Consider the following 21,295-nt stretch of genomic DNA (forward strand, 5'->3'; position numbering starts at 1 on the left):
GCAGGGAGAAGGACGGATGAGGGAGGGCTGTAGTGGAGGAGACACAGACGCCATACTGCAGGTCTTTGCCAGCATCCCTGCATGGTTGCTATGGGAACCGCCGATTTGTCGTCAAGTTCTCTTTCATGCCGACTCTCTTCCTGTCGCACACTCGCTCTGTTTTTCTTCCGTTTCCTTTCTCCCTTCTGTTTTAAAAAAATGATTCTCTTTTAGCTGGAGAACGAATTCAGCCAGAGTCTGTCTGAGAGAGAGAGAGGGAGAGAGAGAGAGAAGCTGTTGAATGGTCGCAGGTCTCAGCTGAGTGTAATTCAAGGCCCTGTCATTTATCCCACAGAGGACGAGTGGATTATCTCAGTGTCCTTGACCCGCTACACCCCCACTTTGTAGGCCGGCACAGGAAAGTAAAGGGTAGACTGATAGTGTGGGTGGACAGGACCGAGTGTGTTGGTGGGCTGGTACAGAGAGACAATAATGGAGCCATTGGCAGGCTGTTATGTAATCTCTAAAAATCGGCATTTGAAACTAAAATGTTGGCCCTGCTGCGTGGTTTTGGTTGCTTAAAGGCCGTGGTCGGAGATGCCACCTTTGTCCAAGATTAGTCAACAAGTAAAAAGAATGAATTTCCCCAACAAATGCCAGTAACTGACATCAAAGACAGCTATCAGATAGTGTCGGGTCATGCCACTGCCCTGCTCTGACATGCTTCATACATATTTGGGTTTGGGGTTTATTAACTCGTATAAACAGGTGTTGCAAGGGTTTGAACGGTACACCTTGATGTAATCTGGAACATTTCAGCTCTGCACTGTATGCTGGGTTGATAATCCAGGACCGGCACTGCATTAAAAAATGCATGGGGCTGCTTTGGTGGGGGCGTGTTGCTGCAGGTACAGATTGGACGAGGAAACGTGATCCAGGGAGGGCAGTTTGAGTAACAGATCCATGAATTTGAAAGCTTATCAGACACCATAAGAGCGGTGTGTGTTACTGTGAGGAAGGACCTGACAGTGGGTAGAAGAATATAGAGGTTGATAGAACAGATGTGGACATGGAGGCATTAGTAAGAGATGTATGGAGCAATAATGCTGATTAACAAAGTGAGGTATGAGCTGCAGAGCCGGGGCTGGTGTCTGCAGTAACCTGTATCCGCCACTAGTGAGATTCAGATTCATTCTGAGTATGCGTAGGCCTATGTTTCTATTTTTTTGTCTATCAGAGGGGGTGATGTGGTGGAAGATTGAAGGGGGGGGGTATGCTGTGTGCTGACAGCTGGCTTCTATAAATAAATGTCGCAGGCAGGGGGGAGACACAGGGGTGAAGAGAGAAAGAGCGAGTGAGCTGGGAAGAGCATGAAATAAAAGGGGAAGGAGGAGGGGGAGAGGATGGGGGACGGAGGATGGGAGGGTTGATAGAGAGGGACTGATAGAGAGGGACTGAGAGACTTGAAAGAATGTGTCCTCAGACCCGGTCATGAATTTCCGGACACGTACCACATGTCCCCACTGTCTCGACCAATCAGCAGCCACGCTAGGGATCATGTGGCCCCCTGCAGCTGCCTATCCTCTTCTTCATGCGTCCGCGACACGAGGACCACAAAGACGTTTTGCCGCTGCATTTTTTTTTATCTCACATCAGTGTTGCCCCTGTCAGCTTCCTTCCCTGTCTCTGCCGTGTGACGCAGGGACGCCATCAAAGAAGAAGAGACAGAAACATAAGAATGAGGCAGAGAGAAAGAGAAGGAAAGAGGGAAAGAATGAAAGGAAGATGATAAGCAAGAGATAAAAGACTGTACAAACAGGAAAGGTTTCACACATAAACTGTTTAATGCGTCCCTGTGAATGTGACTTTTTGAGAATGCACGGCTTACAGGCGACTCTTTCTATTAATTTGTCATGTAGTCGGTCACTTAACCCTGTCGTATCATATGCTGTAGGCTAGCTGCTTAGTAACAACTGACTGAGATGTACTGTATCACTGACACCGGCGACTTTCACTTTCCTGCCTCCTGTTACACCATTTCATTGCCTTCCAAAGTCGTGTGTGTGTGTGTGTGTGTGTGTGTGTGTGTGTGTGTGTGTGTGTGTGTGTGTGTGTGTGTGTGTGTGTGTGTGTGTGTGTGTGTGTGTGTGTGTGTGTGTGTGTGTGTGTGTGTGTGTGTGTGTGTGTGTGTGAGGCGTTGAGCTGGGTTTGGTTTCCTGTCTTGGCAGAGCAAAGACACACTGAACACCTGCCTGTCTCACTGCTTAACTGATGTACCTGTCTTACCTATTATGCCACAAGATAGACAGAGGCTGGAGAGAGAGAGAGAAAGAGAAAGGGAGGCAAAAGGTCAGAGTAACGGGGCAGCAAGATAAGGGAGGTGGCAGAGGAGGATGACATGGCCCCACCAGTGAGTAGGTGGAGTTGTCATGTTATCACGCTGCATCAGGATGTCGGGGGCCTTCTTTCCGACTTCCTCTATTTCTGCTTGCATAGCAAACCAAAAGCAGGTTCGGGGCAGACGGTCACATGGTTGAAATGTACCGTAGCTGATGCTGAATGCATGTGTGTCAGTACGAGAGCGGCATGCAGAGAGGAAGAGAGCGCATGTGTTCGTTCAGTTATAAGCGTACGTATAAAACGGCTGTATCCGTGGTCTAACATCAATCAAAAAATCATGTTATTCTTAAATACTTCTAACGTGCATAGTTCTCCAAACTGTAGTCTAATTAGCTTCTCTCCTGCAACAATATACCAGTGGTTTGAGCTTTGTGCACAGTGCTAGCTTTGCTTTAGCTCAACCATTTCTGATGGAAACACTGTACACTAGTCTCTCGATGTCTCCATTCTTACTTCCTGTTATACCCATTTGTTTTCTGCAGCCAGTGTTTATTAGTTCAGAAAAAATGTGCCCGAGGTTGTTGCAACAATTACAATCCCTCCAAAAACATCTGTGGTCCAACTGGCTAAAAATACTTGAGTCTTTGCAAAGAGTCTCTCAGCCTTTACGTCGTGGAACAACATAAACGGTTCTTCGCGATATAACAAGAGAAGCCACAACGCCGCATTAAACAAAGAAAGAATCCGCGTGGTGAATCGTTTGCGCCACACGTATTGAATTAAGAGCCTTGTATTGAATTTCACAATTCTGTAAAAGGACACCGTCTAAATGAATCAGTAGTTGTGTCTAACGGGCCTCCCAGCAGTTCACCCGGCCTAAAGAAGCAGCCGGATTAATTCTTCCTACTCCTCTTGTGTGTCTGACTGTCGTCTCTTCTCTCTGCTCTGTCCCTGCAGCCTCTAGCACAGTGGTGCAGGCTGCTGCCCAAAGATGCTGCCAAGATGCCGGAGAGTGCGTGGAAGCTGGTCTTCTACACCATGTCGTGGTCATACAGCACCTACCTGCTCTTCTTCACCTCCTACTCCTTTTTCCATGACCCGCCCTCTGTCTTCTACAGTAAGATACACGACAGTGGGAACACATGTTGTTGATTTTGAATTTGAAATGGAATTTTGCTGCTTTCATTTTCTTTTCAGTGGATGAAGCAGGTCCGTATTAAATATGTTTAATAGTTCTGCAGCTGAGACATTTCCCTTCCTGACCCGTCAAGGAGCTGAAGTCCTTTTAATGACAACATTAAAATGTCAAATGTTCATCCAGTCATCAGTGATCAGCTGTTATTGATACAAAAATAAAAGTATTTTAATAGCAGTCAAAAGGACAATAAAATAAATATCAATAATCCAAAGTAGAGCAAAGTTGTTTGATAGAATACATTAAGTGTTGCCCCAACACTTAGTGGATGACTGTCCCTGCATTGCTAATGGAGGATAGATGTGTAACGGGGATTTCACTTATATTCCAGCGATGTCTTTTATGGCCTCTGTGCCTCCTCCATCAGACATGGAGGTGTCTGGGCTCCGGTCGAAACTCCATCACTCTGAGTGGAGCCAGCAAAGGCGGGTTGACAGCGCCATGTTCATCTTTAATAGCTGCATCACCTCTAATAGCCGTCAGCCTGAGATGTGTACAGAGGCAGTGTGCTGTCATGTGACTGGACTATGGGGAAGAGAGAGAGAGAGAGAGAGAGAGAGAGAGAGAGAGAGAGAGAGAGAGAGAGCTTTAAAAGAAGAATTTTATTTCTAGAATTAGGATGAAATAACACAGTGGCAGAAACGAGGAGGGGTCTGAATTCTGAAGAGAAGAGAGGAAAAAAAAAAGCTTCATTCTCCAGGAGAAAATAAAAGCCTACAGTTCCCATGCCTCCCCTTGGCAGCTCTTCTTTTGTGATCCATCTAACAGCCTCCTCCTCAATGTTTAATGACAGACGGTCCAATCAATAAACATTACGGCCCAAACGTAACCCCATCCCACCAGAGACGAACCGTACTCAAACATTAGTGGAGAAAGTTTCCGTCCAACATCTGATAGCTAGCCTAGCAAGCCTCATCGTACATTTGTCATGTTTTGCTTGTGGTACTTTAGAAACCCTCTCTAATTCCCCTGAGCTTAAACCTGATCCCTCCAACCTCCTTCACATACTAAATACCCCGGCTGACCCTTCACATCTGGTCCCCGGAAGTATTCATCCTCTACACAAGATGAATCCTCTGTGGGCTAGTCCTTTTTATAGCACGGCCCATCAGCTATATGCCCTTAAATCTAACAATTATTCATACATCTTTTGTTTAATGTAAATGTATTTACATTTAAAAATGAAATTCTTTCTGCCGTCTCCACAGTCATTTGTAATCACGTTTAGAGAGCGTTCTGAGACGACACGTGACTTTGCACTGATGAGCAGTGACTCTGAAGGAAACGGTGCCCTGTTGGCATGAACCGTTTGCAACTCTGTGATAGTTGTGATACAATCGCCTTCTGTTTCACCAAAAAGAAAGGCAACACAGTTACAATACGCACGAGGAAGCTCGCAGTGGGTGCACACCTCAGTATGCAGCATAACTCTCTGCATGCATTTTGATAATACAAAATGTTTCATCCCGCTTCAGATCTGAAGAAATAATTCATATAGTGACATCAAATCATGGCAGACATCAGACATTTTTGGTAATCACACAGAAAGTAAGACAGCAGTTTATGTATTTCTGAGGTAAAAGGCAAGCAGTACAAAAGAAGCGTTGGTCATTTATCTCCTTCATTGGTCCTTTGGCAGTTCAGACCTCCTTAATGTGTGCGTCAGCCCGTAACCTGTCGTCACATCTCCTGTGTGTTCCTCCAGACTGGCAGAGTGGTATGTCAGTGCCTGCAGACATCGCCATCGCCTACCTGATCCAGGGCAGCTTCTACGGCCACTCCATCTATGCTACGGTCTACATGGACGCGTGGAGGAAGGACTCGGCTGTGATGGTGGTGCACCACATCATCACGCTGGCGCTCATCAGCTTCTCCTACGCCTTCAGGTACGAGTTTAATGTGTCTGTTCAGTCTAAAAAGAATAAGAGAGTAAGGTTTCGAGACTGCAACGCACTTTCTTTTGCAGACTGACAATGTCATGCGCACAATTACAGCTTTACTATACATGCTTTAGGGCGGTTGCTGGTTTTATTCTTGTATTATTGACTTAGAAATATTATAAATAAGCTGAAATGTACGCCTACTGTACCGTGCGCTCCCTGCCCCTCAGATACCACAACGTAGGGATCCTGGTGTTGTTCCTCCACGACATCAACGACATCCAGCTGGAGTTCACCAAGCTCAACATCTACCTGAAGTCCAGAGGAGGAGGCTATCACCTGCTCAACGACGTGCTGTCCAACATGGGCTCCGTCAGCTTCAGCATCACCTGGTGAGGCTCAACAAACACACACACACTCATGAAGATGCTGACGATGCATAGACATACATCTCTACCTCTGGTTTCTATCGTGTTCTCTCAGGTTCTGGTTCCGTCTCTACTGGTTCCCTCTCAAAGTGCTGTACGCCACATGCGTGTCCAGCCTCCAGTCTGTCCCCAACATCCCCTTCTACTTCTTCTTCAACACTCTTCTCCTGGCGCTGCTGCTCATGAACATCTACTGGTTCTTGGTGAGGACGCTCAGGTTTATTAATTCAAAACCCACAAAGAATTTACAGTCAATGTGTGTTTTGTCTGAACTGCAACGACACAATCTGACGTCGGTGTGCTTCCTGTGCCTCCCCTTGTTCTGTGTAGTTCATCGTGGTTTTTGTAGTGAAGGTGCTAAAGGTGAAAGAGGTGAACGACGTCCGGGAGTACGAGGACGAGGACGGCATCAAGGCGGCAGCCGGACTGCTCAGAGAGCCCCGGGCAGAGAACAACGATGCTGATGCTGGACATCACAACTCCGCCCAGGGGTGAGCTCACACCATCACGCCCTGTCTTCTAAATTCATCTGACAGCGAGACCTCAGCTCAGGGTGGAATAACACCGCCAGCCAACTGCTGGCAGCTTTTTACTGTAAATGTTCAATTTGACCACCAGTTGACGGTGCTATTTGTAGAACTTCCACATCAATAAATCTTTAGTCTGAAGACTTGAGCTACCGTAAAGAGAAAGCCTGTTGCAGTGCAGAGTTTTACACCAGTGTTAAGCTCTAACGCTACCAAACAGAGACCTGGGATTTAAAAAAAAAAAAAGATTTCATAAATAAACACATTTTAAAGTTGATTTTGTATCCACATGTCGCCAGGTGTACTGTTATATCCTAATAAACAAAACAAAGAGTCTACAGCCATGCTAGCAGCTCTGCGACACTGTACTTAGGCACAGTGTTGCTATGAGCTAATTAGATTTTTACTAATGATGTCGTTCGTTATTGTAGCCAGAAGTCCCCGTCCTTTCCATCCTGGCAGTTATAACTATTAGAGGTGATTTATTAGAATAATATGAAGATCTTTCATAGAAACCATCAAGTTACGTAATGGTGATCTCTTCTAATGTAAAAATAAATACTCAACACTCCAAACAAGGTTTTGCCAACCTGACTAAAACCAAAGTTTATCTGCCGGCGCCTTTATCTGAACTCATTGATCCACCGGTCTGTATCTGAGGAGCCGCCTTTAGCCTCCTGACTGTCATGTGTCCCTCTGATTATCACGGCAGCCTTTGACCACCGAAACACCGAAGACGTCGGCACAAAAATCTACTCGTGTGTCCACAGGAGAGAGAGAAAGAAAAACCTGACACCGTACAAGCTGTCGTGTTGTGGTGCAATCCGACGACTTGATAACTCATTCAGACACTTGTCCTCACATGAAGTCCAGGTGAAGATGCAGAAGTAGCAGATCTCCCTCTGAGCTCGTTTATTAACGAGCGGCGCTCACAGGGAGATAGGATCAAAGAGCCTGAGGCCATATGGAGATGCGATTATGTGGCACTCCTTATCTGCCTGGCCTTGACCACTGCTGATATCCTCTCTGCCTGCTAATGCCTCACACCCGATCACCTCCCCTGACAAGCTTATGCTCCTGTCCTGCCCTGCGCTCTCAGTTCCCCTGACTCTCTCCCTCATCTCTCTTTTCCCAGGAAGCACTTGCAGAACGGGGTCACCAAAGAGAAGCACCTATAACAGGCTCTCCGTCGCCACCACCTGGCACTGGGCTACAAGTACAAGCAAGACAAGACGCCCTCCTCGGACGGCTCACGGAAAAGTGTCACGGAAAAGAAAAAAAGGGAGGAAAATAGCAAGTTGGGGCTGCAATGGGTTTTTACTCTTTTTATTTAGTTTTAGAACATTTCATTTCATCGCTGTCATTTTGTTTTTAGTAGAGCACTGTGAATGTTATTTCAGGTGACTTTTTGTCTTATCGTTGCAAACTTTACATTTGATAGATTCAGTAGGAACAGAAACCAGCTTGAGTGAGAGGTGGACTGTAGTGCAGGGCGTCACGATCATCACCGCCGTCGCCCTGAACAGCGCCGCAGCACCCAGACAAGGAGACGTTTATCGGCCTGTAGTGGTTCTGTAGACATTTAGACCAACAGTACCCGGTTTAGCAACCCGGTAAACGAGCAATATGCTAAATTCTATAAAGGGGGGGAGGGAGGCTGTGTTTGCCGTCTGTGAAATAATGAATTCCTCGTGTCCTTTAACCTTTAACCGTCCATCTTATCTGACGCAAGACATGAAGATAAAAGGCTTAGAATCACGATTCAAAAGGGAAACATTGGCGTTGTTCTCGGTATCACTTTCTGCATAAGAGCCTGTCTGGCGAGTACAAGCTGCCCGTTTCACCACATGTATTGATTTTCATATCATTGCACAAATCCGTGGTGGTGACCGCAGCGCTCTGGCGTCCATTAGTATGAATCGAAAAGCCACATTTGGTGTGTGTAGGTATGTGTATGTTAGGTGTTTTAGGATGGATGTAGCTGGATCTCTCAAATCCTTCACAACATTTCACCTCTTAGTTTACATGTTCTCTCCTGTACTGATGATCAACAGGCATTGGAAATATTTAACTGTATGGAAAAAGCTTTTTATTCTTTTATTTTATTTTCTCTCTTTCCTACGTGTGCTGCAAAGCATCTGTTGCTGCACTGACATGAAGGCATACAAGCTGGTTGCTGGTTTAATGACAGCAAATAGCTAGAATTGATTGACTGGGTTTCAGTATCATCCTCATCATTTCATTTGTTGAAACAATATGGATTTGATTAATATTTATAACCGGTTTGTGTGCGGTGGCGGCTATCAGGTTCATAGAAAATTGGAACAACTAGCCCAGAACTTGTGTAAAGATAAAGATCAGTACGACGAAGAAAAAATAATTATGTATGCACACATTATGGTATTCAGGAATGCATGACATCGAATGATTTTGGAAATATGCTATGAAATTGTCCTCTAGCTATGTAATCATGTCTTTATTAATGTCTAAAAATCATCCTGACGACCGAATTCTTTGGAGCAGCAGTAACCACTGAACACACACACACACAAACCAGTGTGTGATCAGCTCTCCTGTGGCATTTCAATGTGTGTGGCTCTATTGCAGACACGCATTAAGAGATCAGATTAACGTCTATTTCCTCCCAGAAATCCCACCTGCGGGAAGATTGTTTTTTCCAAAACGTAGTTACCCCGGATCCCATTTGTTTGTGTGTGTTGGTGGAAACAGCTGTTGCACCTGTAAAAAAAAAAAGAAAAAGGGATATTTCTATTCTTCCTACCTTCTCGATCAAATTCAAGCTCTTGTTTCGATGAACAGCATGCTTGTGCTGCTGGAGCGGGCCGCAGATGTCGCGCTGTTTTAGTTTTTCAGTTTTTTTGTCTTCCACGATCCCCAAATCAGCACATGAGGGGAGTTTTACTTTTGTATTAAACTATCACTTTTATTGCTGTAGTTCAGGTTATCATTGTTGATTTGTTTTGTTTTTAATTGCTGCTGTTTTTTTTTCTTCTTTTTTCTCTGAGAGCACTGTTGGTATTCCAGTTTTGTTGTTTTTCTTCCTGCGGTGTACAAGTCGGTGATGGGGAGAGTTGCTCATCTACATCACAAGGATTTAGTCTCTGAATGCAGGCTCGCACTCATTTTACTGTAGTCGTTGCACAGCTGTACTGTAAAGCAACACGGGTGTATCAAACACATGTTGCCGTGTGTAATATATCACACGATCAGAGTCCCGCGGCTCACTGGTTTTACTCGCATGGTGTTCTGGCAGGACGAGGCCTCCCAGGTCTCAACTGCTCAACTGTGAGATGAGATTTGCTGATATTTTTGTTGATTTGGTGACAGATGACAGTGTTGTTTGCAGTAAACCCACAAAGACCTGGGATCTGGATTAGATGCGTCTGGTATGGTACTGTGTGCGAAAGGAGCACCCTCAGTCTCTTCCCCCCAACCGTGTCCCGCTACAGACAGCCCTGTGATGCGATGTGTCAACAAGCAACTACAACTATGAGGGCTGGGCGACATGAAGACACGCACCATCAGACGATATTCATTTGCTGTACTGTTAACACCGGAGTGGCAATGTTGTAAATCCACGAGCGGTTGTATGAAACTATTGGATTTTATAATTTAGCATCTAAAAGTACTTTGTCTTTTCATGGGTAACCCAAAAACAGCTGCAGCAACGTCCAGGTGTGGATTAGATACAAGCAAAATGTTAAAATATGTCAGTATGATGTGAAATATGTTGTAACCATGTCGCCCACCCTTAACTGCTGCCCAGACAGGACCAAACTATCTGAAATTGAAGGAAAAACCATGATTTTTCTCTCTGTATGTATTTGGCTGATTCTTATTTAACCGTCCGAAATGTCGGAAACACGTCGCACATGAAGCTCGGTTCGGTCAGACAACTCGCTTTGTTAAAGCACAGACTTGATACTTGATGTCTAGTCTCGGACCTCCTCCCGCACCGTTTGAATGAACCTAACTCAGCTCAGAGGAGGTCCGGGAGTGTTTACTGATCAGTTTGCAAAGGCAGCAGCGTCTCTGTGTCGCAGAGGAGAAGAAGAGTACGATGGATTGGATTTACCATCAACGAAGAGAAATTTAGGGAGTGACGATAAAAGAAGCAGTGTTTATAATTTGCAGTATGAAAAAAAAAAAAAAAAGTGTCTGACCTCGTCGCTCCCTGATCCTGATGTGTGGAAACGAGCGGCGTTTGCAAACTGAGCAGTGAAGGCTGTGTTTCATCGGATCTTTAGGATTAAATATGACACGCAAGTTGTCCGCCCGAACCGGCTCGCAGGCTGAGCCTCCCCATTATGACACAAAGTATTTTCATGAGTGCTTTGATTGTGCCAAAATGTCCATCCAAATTATGAGGCAAGTGTTTGTGGGAGCGGGTGAAGAGCAGAGAGGAGCGCTAGTAGAGAGCGACGGGGCGGTAAAAGCCCTGCAGGTATTTCTTCTAAATTGCACTGTAATTTATTGATATTATTATTATTATTATTGTTCATTAGTAGATCAAAATTTGGGGAATTTATATGACTTTTTCTGGGGAGAAAAAAAAGCAACTAAAACATGTTAATTTAAAGTTTCTGGATTATTGATTGTAATTGGTACAAATTGACCCTTTTTGTTTTTTGACCACTTTCTAAATCTGACCACTTGATGAAGACATACTTGCTCTTTTGAAATGCAATTTTAATACCATTCAGCCAATGTTATCGTTTCATTTTTTCCCATAAAATAAAACATGTCAGTAAACGAGAGACTCGTGATTTCTTTACATTGTTTTTTTTAATCACAACTGATGTCCTTTTCATTGCAAAGATCAAGTGTTGTGGATGAGGCGAAACAGAGTTCAGACCAGAGGAGAGTTCAGTTCAGTGCATAAATGAAAACTAACCGCTTCAATAAATTAAAAAAATTCATATGTACCACACAGTATTTCCCTCATGTTGGTAATACAAAAGAAGAGGGGGGGGGGGGGGGGGGGGGGGGGGGGGGGCGGGCATGCAGTAAAAGTATGAAAAGGCAAAAACACACCATTCACCCACAGCAAGGTGAGATTAGGGCAGAGAAGAGTTCAAGGAAACACTGCAGCATTCATTTTACACACACCAACAGCTCCTGAAATTCTTAATCTAGGCGAGTTCAAGATATTTGTCCCCATTTCATCCAACCCCCCCCCCACCCCCCTGGTGTTATTGCCCATTTTAAGACATCTAGTGTACAAATACTGCAGTGCTGGCTCGACCAAAATCTTGACACGGCTTTAAAAATGTCGGATTAAGTCGAATCCCACTATTGCTGCAGTCAGCAAAAGGTCACATTCAGCAGAACAAGTTTTCCACTGATAAAGGTGTAAAGGGGCGGAGCTTTATCTGGTCATGACGTGGTGGTGTTGTACTCTTACACACTTGGAGAAACACGTCTGTTGCACGTGACCTTTCTTTAACACGAGTTTTAAAATGAGTCATCACCACCAGCAGGATTGTTTTTTTATCCATTCAGGTAAAAAAACAGAAAGAAATGGCACAAAAAAGTAAGAAGGAGAATTTCAAGGTGGAATCAGCTTCAAATTTCTATACGGTTATAGATTTAACAGGAGATTAATACATTAGTATTTGGCAAAGATTTAGTTTGCATTAAATTTAATGTTTATTTTAATAAATGCGCTACCAAGGCAATTGAATCAGGATAATCTAAACACTACTTCACATTGTTTTAGACAACTCATCTTATCCGTAAACACTATTTGCCATTTTCACTACACTTCTAAAAAAGGAAAAGTTCAGATTCTTCTCAAGTCCGTCTCAATGCAATACTCCTATGCCCATTTATGAAATGATGTCGCCAATTATTTAGACAATTTCGTGCCTTTCTAGGTTTTATATTGTTGTAAATATTTATATTTTTGTCATTTGTTCTCTTAGCCCGACAGAAAAAGGCAATTTGAAGACATCACCGTGGACTCTGATAAAAACCTGCGTTCAGCATTTTTTCACTATTTTACACGTTTCAGTCGAATCCTCTCACGTTAACTGACTTCTTAGTATGAAATTCCCTCTGTGTGACTTCACTGACGGTGTTTCCTTGATGAGCAGCGGGGGAGAGAACAGAACGAGGACTGTGGATTTAGGAGAGAGTCAGTACGGCAAGAAAGAACTATTACAAATACCCCCCTATGAAAATATGAGTATTGGATTCAAGCAGATTAAAAGATTTGAACTTTTCCTTTAACAACCATGTTGGGTGAACACATCTCCTGACAAAAAAGAAATTCTGGGCTAAACTCTGCGTGGTCGGCTTCTCCCTGTAGCTGCCTGAGACAACACATGACGTCGGTTTGGCAGAGCGATCACTCGTACGGTGAACGGAGAGGAGGAACGAGGACACTTAATCTCATCTAGATCTCAGGAGGTGCGGAACAAATGCTTTAGATCCCTCACAAGAGTGAAATATGTCCGACGCGAGGGATTATTATAAATGAATGACGAGACATCTGTGTTTCATGAAGACAGGGAGAGTAAAAAAATGATTCCTGATTTATTCTGGTCCGTGAGACCAAATGGATTAAGTTGGCAGCAGGACAGGATCCGACATCACAGTCTGTGGATCGGGATGAAAGAAATGGAAAAGACTCTGCTGGTTTGAAAACCATCATGAGAACAGCAGCTCGGACCAGCTGCTGCGTTCGTACTGGTAAAAGTTCCCGGATTTGTGGAAAAGTGTGGGATCTGGAAAAAAAAAGAAAAATGGTGTGGTGCACCTTAATGGGTCTTCGTCTTGGGCTGGGTGATTCTACGTACGACACTGTAGAGGACTCCAAAGTTCTGCAGAAAAGGAGGAGAAGACGAGAGCTCATTTTATGTTGCAAGAGAGGAAGACCCACAAAACATCTGCACGCTCACAGACCTTTAACAGACACGGAATACGAACAATGTTGACATCCTGGGGAGCAACATTATCATGTATTTTAAGTTGGGTTTCTGGTCGCCTGTCAGCTCAATATTTACTCCCTTTCAGGTCTGTTTTGATCTCCTGAGGGAAATATCTGACTCTGTAGCTTCTAAATGCTGCACTGTGTTCACCAGTTAGTCGCTAACTCTGTCTGGTGCTGAGCAGGTACACTGGTCCTTTATAGAGCATATTTGCTGAATACGGCTACGTTAATGGAGAGCAGTGAGGCTCAATTTACAGACCACAAAGCTAAACAATGAGCCGGTACATGGTTATTGTAAAATAACGGTTATCGTATGAAAGAGGCACAGGAGCACAGGGACTTACCTGGATAGCAAGATACATCACCCCTAAGTAGGCTGCAATGCAGACAGCCAGCAGCAAGTCAAAAATAGCAGGCTTCACTCTAAGAGGTGGAGAGTGAGGGAAACACAGATTATTAAAAGACAAACAGTCAAAAACCGTCTGTGACATAATTGTGATGGCTTATTTTAATGTTTGGTCTTTTACTAGTATGGACAAAAAGACACAAGTCTGAAATGAAGTGAACTGAGGACTAATTTAGTGCAGACGAGATGGGCTCACGACTTCACAGACAGCTGGAGAGCTTTTACAAAGCTACAGTAAATCAGCACGAACTGCAGCAAAGCACCTCGGAGAGGAGCTCATTACGGCGTACCTGTAAGCGTTCATCGTCTGCTTCAGCTGGTCGTAGAATACAAACTCTGGATCCCTGAGGACAAAACGGAGAACAGACGTTAGATATGGGAAAGACTGAAAAAACGCATTTAAGCATCCAAGTTCTGATGTCGATGGTTTAATTCATGATGAATTTCTTTTTATATGTATTGGTGGTCCAATTTCCTGCACAAACTCAAGACAGTTCTACTGAATACACATGGTCACCAGCACATTAAAGTTTAATAGGGAGCCGTTTGAGCTATCATAAAATACTAGAATATTTAGATCTTTTAAAGACAGTGTTGCATTTAAATAGGTGGAATATGAATATCTCAGGGATTTACCAACACGCTTATTCTTAAAGTAACAACTGAGCGTTAGTCTTTCGTGTCCTCCTCCGCCCCTTTCTCTACCTTTTGTCAGCTTTGACGTAGTGTCTCTTGACATCCTTGAGGTAGTGTCCGAGGTGATACTCCAGAGTGGACACCACGCTGCTGTCTTTGTCCACCAGCTGAGCGGCTCGGGGCTGCGCCGTGAGCCAGTCCACCACCGCTGACAGCTGCTCGTCCTGCACCTGCTGACGCGACACAAACTGCATTACAACAGCAGCGTGTGGTACGAGCTACGCACAAAGTAACCATCCGGATATAGCAAATCGGTATATTGGAAATAATTATTAAGAAAAGCAATCATTAATAGTTATGTGGAGGTTTTGCTTTCAGTTTTAACAACAAAAAAAGTACAAAAATAGCACCATTTTGTACAGATTCTGTCTTGATAAAGAAAGACATAATAATGAGGGGCAATTGTTGCTACTGCCGTTTCTTCCAGAGATGTGTTACCACCATGCCTTCACAGTTCACTCACCATCTGTTCAGTGAAGATCTGCAGGTCTCCAGGAGCCCCCTGTGAAGCGCGCGCACACACAACAAAAATGTCACATCACAGGCAGGAAGCAGACACAGAATCTAGAGTCGCATCATTTTCTCCATCTGTGCCTTTACCTTCTCGGTGAGGTTGTAGATGACCCTGGCCAGCGCCTCGGCTACCAGCTTGGTGTTCCTGCTGAGTTTCTCCACATCTACATAAGGCCTGTGAGACACAAACACAAGTGTGCAGACAGTTAGAGACGGTGGAAAGACCAAAAGATAAACCGGGAACCCTCTGAAGCGAGAGCGAGAGCGAGAGCGAGAGCGAGAGAGAGAGAGAGAACCAATTACAGAGCATCCATTTCCACACAGGAGGGCTGAAATGCAGAAAGTTTGCGAAAAGAAAACTGAGCAAATATCAAATAAACTGACAGGAAAAGGGTCACGTTTCAAATTGTAACGCATAACCGATGAATAAAAACAGCCAGAGAGACGGGGGTGGGGGATGGATGGCTACAGGAGCATGAATGGAAATGACCGGCCGCTGGGATGGAAACTCTTTTCTTTCGGTGATTCAGAGACTTGCAGTAATAAACCCACCCAGCAGGGGGCTCTCCCGCTCCGTGGCGAGAGGAGGGGGACACTGACCGCGAGTCCATGATGCTGAAGCGCTGAGCCAGGCGATGGGAGGGCAGGTGGGACAACGTGAAGGCCGGCAGGCGGCGGATCCCGAAGCGCTCGTGCTCCCAGGCCAGCATGTCGTCGGCCAGGTTGATCTTCTTGTGGACCATGGAGAACTTCACCTCCGGGTACTGACTAGCGGCCACCTGAGAGGAAACGGGAAATGTAGTCCTAAATGATGTCATATAATCTCATACATGATCTGGGTTTAATGAGGAAAGTAGAGCAAAACTATAACCAGGAAAAAAAACGTAGAAAGAACATTTTATTTGAGCTCATATTTAAGTCAGAGCGCTTGTGAACTTGTGAAGCGCTGTTAAAGGTGGGATGAAATAATCAGCCTCGAGGGTCTTACCAGCTCCAGCTCTTTAAGAAGAGAAAACTGAGGAGTTCCCTCTTTCGGAGGTTTGGACACATGGAGGTGCAGAGTGTCTCCGTTCCCCAGAGTGTCCAGACACAACACGAAGGCTACGTTGTCCTGCAGCAGACTGGAGTCTATCGAGAAAGGGAATAGAATAGAATATTGAACATCGAAAGACAGAGGGTGTGGAGAAAAAGGGCACAAAAAAGCTGCATGAATACTTTGCGTGAAAAGCCTTGTTTGAACACAACAGTACCTGTGTGGTCCAGATTGTCCTCCAGCCAACGTTTGGTGCCCTGGTAGTTGAACTTTCCCCCACCAGATACAAAGAACAGCAGGTTGTACCTGAACACAACATGATTCACACATGAGTCTAATATACAAGGGAACCTGACGGAGGATGTGTGATGATGAATCAATGTATTAGACATAAAGACGAGAGTTAAGAAAAGGGAATCCGTGGAAATCAAATCACAAGGCCTTAAAATGACGGAGTAGTGCTGACTTTGTCTTCCACAGAGCATGTTACAGTAAAGTCCATTACTCCTTTACCAACCACTCTCTGGAAGACGTCTTTCTGTTAAGAGTCCTTCCACTCAGCTACTGTTAAGTACATTTAGACATAAGAATGAGCCCGTACCGTATTATTGACCGCTTTAAGTGTTTAACACACACACGGACCGCTGTGATTCTTACTGCCAGCAGAGTGCACGGATGACGTTCAATAGAGTTCTCAAAAAGCATTTGGAGCAGCAGGACACTAACCAGAACAACTGTGATGGACAAAACAAATAAGAGTTTATCTTCCGTTCAGACGGACCACTGAGGTCAGCAATCAATACCACTTCATCCTCTACACAATGCATAAAAGGAGTGCGCAGCATAGAGCACACCGAGGTGTCCACTGAGACGGTTTATTCTTCTAGTTTTGTGACAGAGCCTGCTGACTGAGCTGGGTTTTCTGTTTTGCTTGTTACTTTGAGTTTGTTAAATGAAAGACCCTGGTGAACTGCAGAACGGACTCTGCCTTTGATTGCTGTGCTGACACTACTTTCCTCGTCCTCCGTACAATCCCTGTTAAAGCTAATGAGACATGAAATGATCCCAAAACAATGTTAAAGTGAGTGCCGTCCTCATTACTCACCCAGCGTGTGTCCTCTTGTAGGTGTACAGTTTCGAGAAGAGACGAGCCAGCTCTAGTAACATGGACACCCCGCTGCCGTTAGAGTCTGCTCCGTACGACAGCCACTGGACAACACACACACACACACACACACACACACACACACACACACACACACACACACACACACACACACACACACACACACACACACACACACACACACACACACACACACACACACACACACACACACACACACACACACACACACACAGAGTCGGGTTACTCTCCCAGGCCTGCTCTCCTTTTACCGACAGTTGTGTTGCATTACTGTTACTGTACGTTTGGAAAGAGTCGGGGCTTATTTGTCAGAGAAAAGAAGCTGTGAACATACGGGAGCAACACCGAAGGAGTCGTAGTGGGTGACCACCACAATGGTGGGCAGGTCTTCTCCTCCAACTCCAGCCAGACGACCCTGGTGAAGAAAAACAGAATTAGATTATCCAGATCATGAGATTCAGCTGAACCAATGGCTCCCTGCTGATAAGAACGGTCAGGCCGGTGGCGTAATGTTGCAGAGTCGCAGTGAGCATCAGTCACATTTGACCTCAGGGTCTCCTAATCCCCTGCAGTGTGACTAAACCTCCTTTTCCTGGTTTTAAAACCAAACCTGGATTACAAAGTTCTGAGCTAACAATTCAACACGTGCTCTGACTCAAACTGTTTGGTCCACAACAGTGATACTCAACTTTACACAATGATCAAAGCCATCCATTAAGAAAAAAAGAGACAGAAATGCTGAAGCAATCAATTCTTTGAATGAAAACAGTTGATGAATGACATTCACATTGAGCTTTAATAATCTCCTTGTTTAGCATGGAGGACTTTTGAGACCTTGAGAGCAAAATAGAGATACATCTTGGCTACATACTGTGTACATATAAATAATTGCAACAAAAATATAATCTCAATTTAAACTGCACTAAATAAAATCCCAGGCTTTCAGTCCACACAACCGTCTTTGTTCCAGGACTTATATAGCTTTACTATTACACTAAAGCCACAGAGACTTTTAACCCGTTTCTCAAACATCTGACTTGAGCAGCGGTTTAAAAGTCTTTATTGTGCAACAGACAGAACATATTAATGCCAAATCGACAACTAAGAGTAGCGTTTTAGATATCTTGCAAATGGTTATTATCTCACCGGACAAGAATCATTTAAAGTGTGTCCACAGTTTCATTCTATTGAGTTTTTAGTGCATCTGAGCTTCAGGCATGTTGACTGTGGGAGGAAACTGGATCAAGCACCCAGAGGGAAAACTACGCCAATTAAAACTCACACAGCGTACAAAGACGGAGGTAAATCCAGGGCATCCTTGCTGCGAGTCAACGGTGTGTGTTTGAATCAGCCCGTTCTAGTACATTATAGCTAAAGTCTCTCACCTCTAGACTGGTGATGGCCCAGTCACTGACGGCTTTACTCTGAGCTCCACTGGTTACCATCTGGAAGCCGTTGGCTGTGGCTGTATGCAGCAGCACTACAGAAATCAACAGAAAACACAGCATTAGAGTTGACCGACTTGCAAAGTGCCCCATTCCACATGACCAGCTTTCCCCCCCATCTGTTAATCATAGGAGGCCTGTTTCCATCATAAATGCACAAATTCTGTGTATAATGCAGACAGCAGGTCCGGTCTAGAGGGAGCGACTCTCTACCTTCTGCTGCTGACAATGAGCCCTGTGAGGAGGAGGAGGTCAGGGTTTGGGTGTAGATGGACAGCAGCTCATCGTCCTCCATGGCAAAGTAGACGGGGACGATGGTCTCGGTGGCCAACATCTCCGGCTCCAGCTCCATGAACTGCTACACGTGATAAACAAGAGGGGACCGGCGTGTTGTTTAACAAGCTATGACACACAGCTCCGTTTGTTAGCGTGAGATGCTGACGGATTAAAACTGGGGAAAAAAAAGGGGGAAATCTGATTTAATTCCTTAAAACCTGCAGGTTCAACATTGCTTCAGTGGGAAGCAGGAGGGGAAACAGCATTACAGGTTAACCTTTTGTCTCTTCAACCACTCACCAAAAGTTAGTTAACAAAATGAGTAACTTAACTACTTGTGCTTTCCAGAAACACTAATCGAATGATCCCACTCAAACAATTGGTCAGTGTGCTTTGGTGAGAAAACATCCGATCTCTGTCACACTAAGCTTGGAGAAGTTAAGTGGAAAGCTTAAAATATAGTAAACAGGATGGTGATGTTATTTAAATCATGCATTGGGACACTGCTTGCCGTTCTGTTTTTCACACTGTTTGGATGCCCTTGAGCAAGGCACTACTAACCCAAATAAAATGAAATCCGAAACAGATAAGCTTATGGCTGACTGTGTGATTAGGGAGCAGGGCGCTGCTCGGTTGTCTCAAATAAAGTTGGGCATTAGTTAGGGACGCTACTCATGACTTGTACCATGCATAGAGTCTCAAAACCAAATATCCCTGGCTTTAATTCTTAATAACCTTCTTGTTGTGCTTCATAGTGCAGCGAATGTTGCACCACCACCCTCCTTTTTGCATTGTGGAAACAGTGGAGGATGAAGGGAGAGAAACGATACGCAGCACAAGTATTTGATTTCTGGCATTAAAGTGTGTTTATCACCTGCACTATGTCCTGGGGCATAGCGGACATGTTCTTGGGCAGGATGATGACCACAGCTCCCGCTGACTGGCGCAGCGCTTTCTGGTACTCTTCGTAGGAGAATTCTGCCAGCCGCATGATAACACAGCGGCGACTTAGTACCTCTGCTTCCACAGTACGAGCCTCCGTATTCAGGATGGCATTCCTGGTACCTGAGGGTAGGAGACACGCTGATCATCAATTATGAAGCAATAACTCTTGACTTTATGCCGAAAGGAAAGGGCAAGAGGTGCTATTGCTGAGGCTAAAACAGAACGAATCACAACCTACTTGACACACACACACACACACACACACACACACACACACACACACACACACACACACACACACTCACACTCACACTCTAACAAAGTGGCTGGGGTTTGGTTGATCTCTTTGTCAAGTCTTGTAGCTTTCATTAATCCTAATCTAAAAAGTGCCACATAAATAGTCATTACGACTGTTGTTGTATCCCTATAGGAATTTAGGACAGAAGTCTATTTGCAATGTTGCTAATGTAATGATGTAATGACACGGATACTCGTGGACTGGATGTAGTTATGGATGTACACGTAAGAGTGACGCTCAGATGTAATTTTAAGGAGTAACGTTAAAGATCCTGATTGCCTTCAAGGAAATGAGCTAGCTTGTTGTTCCCTACTAGCAAAGCTAAGCTAAGCTACATTAGCACCCCGCTAGCTACTGCTATCTTGCATTGAGTTAACGTTAGCTGCAGACAACTGCGAGCTATCTCGCGTTTGACGTTGGAGATCGCTCTCGTTACTGGTCGAGTTAACTGTAGTTGTGCTCACATGTATTCCTTCGTGATGAAGTAGAGGAACAGCTGACTTACCGTAGGGCTGTCCCTGCAGGTCGTACTGCTGCATGCGGTACACGGTAAACTCGTGTGCCGCCTCGGCCGGGAGCGGTGACACCAGGATCAACACCGCGGGGATAAACACAATGAAGGTTAAGGGGAACGAAGATTTAAACATGTTATCGAACACTTCGCTAGCCTCCTCGAACATTGTGGCGATTGTATTGGGCGCACAGCTAGGGATGAAATAATATGTTCAGCTGTCACTGCTTTCAGCAACTGACAGGCAGGGACCCAGGTTAGCTTTAGCTAACTAGCTTACCAACCGCTATCCGCGTCTGACAGATAATTCTGATCAGGCAAATAGCGGCCAGCTACTCTACTGCAACACTGGGACCAGAACTAATGCAACACTGTTGCCTGTTTCTAAAAATGGAGCAAACCAATATTGTGTGTTTGTTAAAAAGTACGTGTTTATGTGTAATATTGATCCAGTTATTTAATATATCATACTGAGCTGCGTTGAATCAACGGTCCTTCGGGCATTGTCCGGGGCAGCTATAATTAAAGGGTTGTGTTCTTTAATGACACTAGATGGCGCCGTACACCATCGAAACTAACCATGATGGAGGCCCTGTGATATTATTGTCTGGATTACAATATAGCATTATGTTGATATTTACAGTAAAGGTTCAGACCTTAGTTAAAAGTTTGGTCTTTCCTGGTAGAGAGGGTGACCCATGTGCTAAGGCAGGGGTGGCCA

General features: G+C 44.7%; 2 protein-coding genes across 6 annotated transcripts in view; one reads left to right on the forward strand and one right to left on the reverse strand.

Moving 5' to 3' along the window:
- cers1 (ceramide synthase 1) overlaps window positions 1-11,366 on the forward strand; it is a 23,759-nt gene extending 12,393 nt beyond the window's left edge. The window contains exons 2-7 of the mRNA XM_079158143.1: window positions 3,277-3,436; window positions 5,220-5,400; window positions 5,625-5,786; window positions 5,878-6,025; window positions 6,153-6,313; window positions 7,485-11,366. Of these exons, the coding sequence (XP_079014269.1) occupies window positions 3,277-3,436; window positions 5,220-5,400; window positions 5,625-5,786; window positions 5,878-6,025; window positions 6,153-6,313; window positions 7,485-7,527 (855 nt within the window). The 3' untranslated portion in view covers window positions 7,528-11,366. The remainder of the gene's footprint in view (window positions 1-3,276; window positions 3,437-5,219; window positions 5,401-5,624; window positions 5,787-5,877; window positions 6,026-6,152; window positions 6,314-7,484) is intronic.
- On the reverse strand, window positions 10,724-20,816 carry ncln (nicalin). Of its 5 annotated transcripts, none has more exons than XM_079158140.1 (15): window positions 20,569-20,816; window positions 19,695-19,885; window positions 18,758-18,899; window positions 18,485-18,579; window positions 17,434-17,514; window positions 17,058-17,161; window positions 16,170-16,258; window positions 15,908-16,047; window positions 15,472-15,698; window positions 15,007-15,094; window positions 14,870-14,908; window positions 14,416-14,579; window positions 14,001-14,054; window positions 13,649-13,727; window positions 10,724-13,194 (listed from the first exon to the last, which is right to left on the reverse strand). In XM_079158140.1, the coding sequence occupies exons 1-15, from the start codon at window positions 20,741-20,743 to the stop codon at window positions 13,132-13,134; spliced, it is 1,731 nt and encodes a 576-aa protein (XP_079014266.1). In that variant the 5' UTR covers window positions 20,744-20,816; the 3' UTR covers window positions 10,724-13,131. The 5 variants fall into 5 exon arrangements, with proteins under 5 accessions (XP_079014266.1, XP_079014268.1, XP_079014267.1 ...); XM_079158142.1 differs by having other exon boundaries at window positions 14,416-14,576; window positions 15,520-15,698; window positions 18,758-18,902; XM_079158141.1 differs by having other exon boundaries at window positions 15,520-15,698; window positions 18,758-18,902.
- Between the last annotated feature and the right edge of the window lie 479 nt (window positions 20,817-21,295).

This window comes from Pholis gunnellus, assembly GCF_910591455.1.
Source record: "Pholis gunnellus genome assembly, chromosome: 4".
Lineage (NCBI taxonomy): Eukaryota > Metazoa > Chordata > Actinopteri > Perciformes > Pholidae > Pholis > Pholis gunnellus.